The 9,735-nt window shown below is 36.1% G+C and overlaps 1 protein-coding gene across 1 annotated transcript; it reads left to right on the top strand.

Moving 5' to 3' along the window:
* The first annotated feature begins 6,192 nt into the window (after positions 1–6,192).
* Positions 6,193–7,609, top strand: LOC117998413 (olfactory receptor 12-like). The gene has a single exon (XM_034987162.1). It carries the CDS (start codon positions 6,636–6,638, stop codon positions 7,584–7,586), a length of 951 nt encoding a protein of 316 aa, XP_034843053.1. The 5' UTR covers positions 6,193–6,635; the 3' UTR covers positions 7,587–7,609.
* Positions 7,610–9,735: the final 2,126 nt, after the last annotated feature.

The following is a 9,735-nucleotide window of genomic DNA, read 5'->3' as shown; positions in this document are numbered from 1 at the left end:
CTCTTGTCAGTTGGTGCTTCCGTCTTGAAGTCTGCTTTGGGATTAGTATAGCAACTCTAGTGTTGTGTGGTTTGGGTGGTTTTTTGTTTTTTGTTTTTCTGAAATGTTAGTTTGCTGTGTATGTTTCCATCATTTTTATTTTCAACACTTTGTTTGCTTTTTATATCTCTTATATAACATATGGCTAAGTTTTGTTTCTTCAGCCTGTCTACTAGTACACATCTTTTCACTGGAAACTTTATTCCATTTATGTTATTCAATACACTTTAGTCCTTCATATAATACTGACATATTTAGGCTTTATGCATACGGTGTTCTTTGGTGCTTTTCTCTCTTGCCTATTTATTTTTCTCTTTTCTCCCTTTTTTCACATTCATGAAAAAAGTATTATTCCATTTTTTCTTTTTTGTTTAAAATAATCATTTATTGATTTTCTTATTATTATATTCAGTTAGCCACTGTATAGTGCATCATTAGTTTTTGATGTAGTGTTCAAAGATTCATTAGTTACTCATAACACCCAGTGCGCATCACAACATGTACCACTTTTTCTTTATATTAGCTTGGAAATTTTACATTTGTTTACTCTTTTTGCCTTTTTTTTAGTGGTTGCAAACAAATTACACTTGCATTTTTGACTTAACACAACTGACATTAGTATTTTTATTGACTTTCTGAACAATGGGGAAACCCTTTTAACTCTACTTATTTCCTCCCAAATTACCTATCTTTGTTGTGGTGTATTTTACTCTCTGCATTTTTAACCTGCCATGGGTCAGTCTCCTGCTACCTGAAGGTCACCCTCTGCTTTTCTCCTGTGTGTGTCTACAAATTCTCTCTGATTAGTTTTACTTTATTTTTAGATGTACGCCTCTTTTTATTATGGATGTTCTCAAACACACATATACAAAACTAGAGTAGTAATGGATTACCTATTTGCACCAACCAACTTCAATAATTATCAACTTAGAGCCAATCATATCTAATCCCTCTAAATGGTGAGGACTTTTAACAGAAAGACAACTTTAATGTTACTATTATTCATAAAACAATTAACAATTACTTCTTAATATTATAAAATTTCCATTTAGTGTTTTAATTGTCCTGATTGACTCATTTTTCTTTTACATTTTGTTTTGAAACGGGATTCAGTGAGGTCCATACATTGTGTTTTGTTGATGTCTCCTAAGTCTCTAATTCACTGGCTGTCTGTCCCTCTATTTCCATTTCAAAATTATTACTTCCAACTTATTTCTTGAAGAAAACAGGTCGTTTATCCTGCAAAGCTTCTCACGGCACAAATTTTGCTAATCACATTCCTGTAGTGTTGATTAGCATATTCTTTTGCTCCTTATATTTCCTGTAAACTGGTAGGTCTAGAGTCTCAGTCTGATTCACGATTGATTTTTTGGCAGGAATATTTCATAAGTGTTGTGTGTATTTCCACTGAGAAGTCCACCTGGCTGAATCTCTTGTTTTGTAATATTAGTGGTCATTAGTAATCTTACCTAAATTCATTATTTCACTAGGGGTTTATAAGATGATAATATTCAAATTCTGTCATTCATTCTTCATTTATTAGTTGCACTATTATACATAGGGAAAATCCCCCTAAACAATTATTTCATCACTGTGAAGGTCACTGTGTGGATTCCCTCAGCATCATCCTCCAAAGGTAGCCAATGAAGGGTTTTTTTCCACTATCATGACGCACAGATTTTTAACATATTTAATGTGTTTCAATTAAATTCTCAGTTTAAAATGCTGGTGAAAGTTGTTATTTTCACCTTCATTATTTTTTTATTTTTAACATTTTAAATTAAGGAACAATTCTCACATGATATAAAAGTCACAATTTTACCAGTTCAAACTACAAATAAGTGTGGTGTTTCATTTTTTATTATATCCACAGTGTTGTTCAACCATAACCCCTCTCTGGTTCCAGAATAGTTTCATCACACAAAGAAACCCTGTACCTATCAGCACTCTCCCTTCCCTCCTCCCCAACCATATTTTGGCAAAAACAAATGCCCTTCTGTCCCTGTTCTGCACGTTTTATATAAATGGAATTATAGAACATGAAGTCTTTTGTGTCAAGCTTCATTTATTTAGCATATTGTTTTCAAGGCTCATCCATGTTGTATCTTGTATTCGAACTTTATTTATTTTGGGGCGCCTGGGTGGCTCAGTCAGTTAAGCATCTGACTCTTGATTTGGGCTCAGGTCATGACCTCAGGGTTGTGAGATCGAGCCCTGTGTTGGACTCCACGCTGGGCATGGAGCCTGCTTAAGATTCTCCCTCTCCCTTTCTCTTCCTCTGCCCTTCCCCCCACTTGCTTGTGCACTCGCTCTCTTGCTCGCTCTCTCTCTCTAAAAAAAAAAGAACTTTCTTTTATGGCTGAATATTGTTCCACTGTATGAATATTTCACATTTTATTTATCTATTCATCATTTGATGGACATTTGGCCTGCATCCACTTTTTGGTGATTAGGAATATTGCTATTATGAACATTTGTGTACAGGCTTTTATGTGAACATATATTGTCAATTCTCTTGGGCAAATACCTACATGTGGATTATGGTGGGTCATATGAGAACTCTATGTCTAACTTTCTGAGAAATGGCAAGACTATTTTCTACAGAGGCTGCACCACTCTTATATTTGTACCGGCAGTGTATAAGGGTTCTAATTTTCCCAAATTCTCACCAACACTTGTTCTTCTCTGTCTTTAAAAAAAAAAATGTAGCCATTCTAATGAGCAAAGTGGTATCTCATAGTGGATCCACATTTCCCTAATGACTAATGACATTGAACATATTCTCTTATACTTATTGGCCAGTTGTATATTTTCTTTGGAGAAATGTCCATGCAAGTCCTTTGCCCATTTTAAAATTTGTCCGTCTTTTTCTTGCTGAGTCGGAAGAGTTCTGTATATTTCTAGATCCTTTATTAGATTTATAATTTGTTGATATTTTCTCCCATGATATGGGTTTTGTTTTCATCTTCTTGATAGTGTCCTTTGATGCACAAGATTTTAATTTTGATGAAGTTCAATTTGTCTATTTTATTTTTAGTTTTTCTATTTTGTTGTTTGCGCTTTGATGTCATATTTAAGAAACTGCTGACTAATCCCAAGTCCCAATAATTTACACTGATGTCTCTTTCTACTCTAATATTTTTATAGTTTTAGCACTTGCATTTAGGTCTTTGTCCATTTTGAGTTAATTTTTATACGTGTTGTAAAAGCTTTTAATGCATTCTTTCGCATGTGGATATTCAGTTTTCCCAACACCCAAGATTATTTTTTACTATTGAATGGTGCCCCTGGTCCCCTCATTGAAAATTGCAGATGTGTGATTTTATTTCTGGATTCTCAATTCTGTTCCATTGGTCTATGTCTATCCTTGTGCAAGCACAACACTGTTCTGCTTCTTAGTAAGTTTTTGAAATCAGGAAGTGTTAGTTCTCCTACTGTGTTCTTTTTAAATATTGTTTCGGCTATTTAGGGTCAATTTCTGCCAAAAAAAGGGGGGGGGGGGGCAATTGGAAATTTGAAAGGATTGCATTGAATCTGTACGTAAATTTGGGGAATACTGCATCTTGACATTATTAAGTCTTCCAGTCCATGAAAGTGGGATACCTTTACATTTATGTAGGTCTTCTTTCATTTCTTTCAGCAATGTTTTGTAGTTTTTCTGTATCTACTGAGATGATCATGTGTTTTTTCCCCTTAATTCCATTTGTGTGGTGTATTATATTGAATGATTTTTGTATATTGATCCACCCTTGCATTCCTGGGATAATTCTCACTTTGTTATGCTGTATAATCCCTTTAATGGTCTTCTGAATTTAGCTTGCTAGTATTTTGTTAAGGATTTTTGTATCTATATTCATAAGAGATATTTATCTGTAGCTTCATTTTCTTGCAGTATCTTTGTCTCAGTTTAGTGTTAAAACAATACAGACCTTATGAAATGAATTAGAAGTGTTTTCTCGTATCCTCTTTTTTAGAGTTTGAGATGTACTGGTGTTAATTCTTTAAAAATTTGGTAAAAGTCACCAGTGAGACGATCTGGTCCTCAGCTTTTCTTTGTTGGAAAGTTTTTTGACTACTGACTCAATCTGTTTGCTATACGTCTTCTAAGTTTTCTATTTCTCCCTGAGTCAGTTATGTTAGTTTGTGTGTTTCCAGGAATTTGTTCATTTCTTCTAGGTTAGCTAACATGTGGCATCCAATTGTTCTAATATGTTCTTACAATACTTTTTATTTCTGTAAGGTCAGAAGTCACATCTCTGCTTTCATTCCTGATTTTAGAAATTTAAGTCTTCTTTTTTCTTGGTCAATCTAGCTAAAAGTTTGTCAAGTTTGTTAAACTTTTCAAAGAACCAACTTTTAGTGTCATTGATTTTCTGCATTATTTTACTCTTCTCTAATTCATTGATCTCTTCTCTAATCTTTATTTCATTCCTTCTATTTACTTTGAGCTTAGTTTTGTGTTCTTTTTCTACTTTCTTTTCTAAGATGGAAAGTTAAATTATTGATTTGAGATCCTTTTTTAATGTTGGTGTTTATAGCTATAAATTTCTGAGAGTCCTTCTTTCATTGCATCTCCTAAGTTTTGGTATGTTGTGTTCCCATTTTCATTTATCTTAAAATACTTTATAGTTTCCATCATGATTTCTTCTTTTATCATTGGTGATTTAAAAATGTGTTGTTTAGCTTCCACATATTTGTAAGTTTTCCAAATTGCCTTATGTTGTTGATTTGTGATTTCATTTCATTTTGTTTGGAGAACATTCTTAGTATAATTTAAATCTTCTAAAATTTATTGAGACTTGCTTTGTGAACTAACATATGGTCTATCATATGGTGCACTGGAGAAGAATGTATTCTCCTATTGTTGGATACAGTGTGTTCTACATATGCCTGTTAGGTCTATTTGGTTTATAATATTGTTCAAATTCATTATTTCCTTGCTGATATTTAGTTTTGTTGTTCTATTCATTATTGCAAGTGGAGTATTGAAGTCTTAAACTATTATTGCTAAATTCACTTTGACTCTTGAAGGATATTTTGGGTAGATGTAGAATCCTAGTTGGTAATCGTTTTCTTTGAACAAAGGAAAATATAATTCCTTTTACTTTGGTTTCCATCATTTTTAATCTTGTAAGCCAATTGTCAGTCTTACTTCTAAAGTTGATACTTTGAAGCAACTATGTCTTCTTTAAAAAAAAAAAAAAGGTTTATTTATTTATTTTGGGGGGAGGGGCAGTGGGAGAGGAAGAAAGAGTCTCAAGCAGACTCCATGCTGAGTGCATGTCCGCCATGGGGCCCAATCTCACAATCCTGAGATCACGACTGAGCCAAAACCAAGAGTTGGAAGCTTAACTGCACCACCCAGGCGCCCTTGAAGTGATTATGTCTTCTTTCTCAGGCTGCTTTTAATATTCTTTTCTTTATTTTGGTTCTAAATATTTTTATTGATATGTCTAATTGTGGTATTCTTTGTATAAATCCTGCTTTGATTTTGTAGGGTTAATGAATCTGTAGAATAATAACTTTCATTGGTTTGAGATAATACTTGGCCATTATCTCTTCAAGTTCTGATTCAGCCTATTTATCTCCTTCCTCTTTTTTTTAGGAATTCATACTATGTTTGTCTCTATGTCTTCAGTCTCTAACCTTCATTTCTGATTTTTCTATCCTTTTTTTCTTAATGCTTCACTCTGAATATTTTCTACTGATCTGTATTCTAGTTCACGGATTTTCTCTTTAGCTATTTCTAATTGGTAAAATTCATTCACTGAGTTCTTATTTTAGTCATTGTATTTTTTAAAAGTTACATATTATTCTCTTTATCACTTCCACATTTCTGCTAAAATTCTTAGTCTCATATTTTATCCTTTAAACATAACTTTAATTTTCTTAATTTAAATTCAATTAGCCAACATATAGTACTAGTTTTTGATATAATGTTCAATGATTCATTACTTGTGTGTGTGTTAACTCCAAAATCTGAAACTTCTTTGGGTTTTCCTATTATTTCTGTTATTTTAATTCATATTGCAGGAATTCCTCAATTTTTGAATTGTGTGTCTGGCAGTATATACACAAAACTTTTATGGATAATACTGAGGTCTAGAATAATGTGTCTTCCTCTTGAGATGTTTATTTTTGCAAGGTGTCAGAGACACTATTACTCAGATCACATCTTAGTACAATTTCAGTGATTGAAATGGTCAGAAGCCGAGCTGCCTACCTACTCCTTATTTATATCACTCTTATGGTGCATCCTGGGTGATTCCTAGTAACCAATCACTGTCAGCATTAGCTCTGCAAGACAGGAAAAACCTCACTGCTTAGCCACCTGGCCTCTCAGACTCCTTTTCAAAATTGGCTTATGTCTCAAGGGAAAAAGAAACTCTCAGTAATGAAAGCCCCTGGGCCTCTGTTTTTATCTTGAGTTTTGTTTAGTAATTTTTTACTAAATCATTAACTCTCTTATACCTTCAATCAGATTTTGTTTTTGTTGTTGTTTATCTTTTCTTAACAGTCTTCAGTAGGAAGTTTAGCTTGACCTACTTAGTCTGCCAATACTGGAGCTGTAATTTCCCTGGTGAGGACTGAGGCTTATGCCACCCCACAGAAATGGAAACCTCTCCATGGTCTACTTTCAAGATTTTGTGCTGGAGGGATTTGAGGGTGGCCTGGGGACCCAGGCCATGCTCTTTGCTGTGTTCCTGGCCCTGTACATGATGACTGTGTTGGGGAACCTCACCATGATCATGGTTATCACCCTGGATGCCCACCTGCACTCCCCAATGTACTTCTTCCTCAAGAACCTCTCCTTCCTGGATTTGTGCTACTCATCTGTCATCACCCCCAATGCCCTGGTCAACTTCTTTTCCCCATCCAAGGTCATCACCTTTGCAGGCTGTGCCACCCAGCTATTCTTTTTCTCTCTACTGGTCACCACTGAAGGCTTCCTCCTGGGTGTCATGGCCTATGATCGCTTCATGGCCATCTGCAGCCCCTTGCGCTACCCCATCACTATGTGCCATTCTGCCTGCACTCGCCTGGTTCTGGGCACCTACTGTGGAGGCTGCCTCAACTCTGTTGTGCAGACCAGCTTCACATTCCGCCTCCCATTCTGCAGCTCCAATCATATCAACCACTTCTTCTGTGATGTTCCGCCCCTGCTTCAGCTCGCCTGTGGCAACACGGCCATCAATGAACTTCTCTTGTTTGGTATCTGTGGGATCATCATTGTAGGTGTGACATTTGTGGTCCTCATCTCCTATGGCTACATCACAGTGACCATCCTGAGGATGCACTCAGGAGCTGGGAGACGCAAGGTCTTCTCCACCTGTGGCTCCCACATGGCTGCAGTGACTCTCTTTGTTGGGACTGTCTTTGTCATGTATGCCCAGCCAGGAGCAATTGAATCCATGGAGCAGGGCAAGGTGGTCTCTGTCTTCTACACGCTGGTCATCCCAATGCTCAATCCCCTCATCTACAGTTTGCGAAACAAGGATGTGAAGGAGGCCCTGTGGAGGCTGGGCCAGAAATACACAGCCATGTGAAGGATGTGGTGGAGGAAAGAGTGTGTTCTGCAGGCTGGATGGAAGCCTCAGAGAGACACTGAACTATGAGGACCTCCTCAAACCTCTTCCAATTCCAGATGGAATTGGATATGTTAAGAAACTCATTCATTTACTCTTTCAATCAATGTTGCTTGAAAGCATTTAATGGACCAGACGTTTACTAAGTGGGAAATGCATAGACAAATAAGGATGTTCTTCATCCAAAACTCTAAATGTTCAGAGAAGGAGCAGGGACTTGAATCACATGAAGACTAGGCAGAGCAATCACTCGGCATCAAGGCAGGGGTGGGTTTTCTGCCTATTACTTACCATGGTTCTCTGGGCCATCCATGAGATTTAGTGGGAGAGAAGTCAGATGTTTGTGCATCTTGATCAAACTTGGAAGAAAAAAATGTCTTAAACACTGTACCTTCACCCTCCTGTCCTCCAGAGGCAGGGCCTTGCTGTCTCCTCTTGGCCAGACATGAGCATTTACCTCTCATAAATGGGCTGCCATCCTCAATACCATTGCCAGAGAGATCTGTCTAAAATAATAATGTAATACATGGCTAAGCCATTCCCCATGGTGGTTTTGGTGTCATTAGGAATAGGCTTGGCTGGAGTGGTTCAGGTCTGACGATAGGGCCTCTCTCACAGAGAAGCCAGGTTGGTGGTCTGAGGCAAATGCATTGGTTTCATTCAGGGGAAGGAGATCCCTTGGGCTTTGCTTCATGACACCAAGGGCATGGAAGACACTGTTAGTAGAAAAAATGACCCAGAGATCCAGCTGTGACATCCACCTTTCTAGTCACAGGATGGGAGACATGAAGTATAAACAGATATAATTTTTATGCATCTACAGAAAAAATATCAAATCATATCCACTCGGGGAGATCACCATCACCCAGGTCAAGAAAGAAACCTACCCAGTTTCCACAATACCCCTGCCTCCTTCTAGTCAGTGACCTGCAAGGTTAACACCTATCCTCCCTCTAACACACAGGTTAGTTTTGCCTGCTGTGAACTTCCTATGAATAGAACCACACAATTTTTCTTCTTTTGTGGCTTTTTTTTTTTTTTTTTTTTTGCTAATACTCTTTGTGAAATTAATCCTTATGATTGTGTATTGTAGCAGTTCTTTAATTTTCATTCCTATATAAATTTCATTAAATGAAAATACCATAATTTGTCCATCTTACTGTTGATGAACCCTTGGGTTGTTTCCAGTTATTGTCTTTTAAAATAATGCTGTTATGAAATACTTATATAATTTTTTTGTTTGTTTTTTGTTTTGTTTTGTTTCGTTTTGTTTTGCTTTTGCTGTGAATTAATTCCTTTGGGCATACTTAGAGGTGGAATTTTTATCTTTTTGGATAACTCAAGTTTTCCAAAAATGTTACAGCAATCTTTGTTCCCAAAAATAGTGCCTGAGAGTTCCTGTTGCTGCACATCATCACCAGACGCTATATTGTCTGTCTTATCAATTTTAGTCATTCTGGTGGGTAGATAGCCACATATCATTGTGGCTTTCATTTTCATTTCTCCAATGGCCAATGGGTTAATCAGATTTTCATATATTTAGCAACAATTTGGATGTCCTCTTGGGGAAGTATATATGTTTTTCTCAGTTTTCTACTGTATTGTTTTTCTTTTTCATACTGGCTGTAGAAATTTTGTCTATATTCTGGACATGAACCCTTCACCAGTTATATGATTTGCAAACATCTTCTCCTTCTTTGTGGCTTCCACATTTGCACTTCTATTGATTAAAAAAATTTCTCTATTGACAGAAGTTCTTAAATTTACTTAGTAAAGTTAGTTTATCAGTCATCTCTTTCATGATTACTTCATTCTGAGCATGTTTAAAGAATCACTGCCCATACTAGATCCAAAAAGATATTTCTCTATGTTACCTAGTAGAAGTTTTCTTCCCCAGTCTTTTATGTTAGTATATATAATTCACATGGAAATAACTTTTTTATGGTTTTTGTGATATAGGGGTTGTTTCTTTTTTTTATATGGTTATCCTACCGACCTTTTTAAAAAAAAAAAATATATATATATATATATGTTTTTCCCCCACTGCTATGTAGTGTCACCTTTGTCATAAACCAAGTGTCCCGATATATGTTGGTGTATTTCCGAGTCT

The sequence above is a fragment of the Mirounga leonina genome, unplaced genomic scaffold, assembly GCF_011800145.1.
Source record: "Mirounga leonina isolate KUSES-001 unplaced genomic scaffold, KU_Mleo_1.0 Mir_383, whole genome shotgun sequence".
NCBI classification, from domain to species: Eukaryota; Metazoa; Chordata; class Mammalia; order Carnivora; family Phocidae; genus Mirounga; species Mirounga leonina.
Note: the sequence above shows the minus strand (reverse complement) of the source record. Positions and strands in the feature narration are given on the sequence as shown.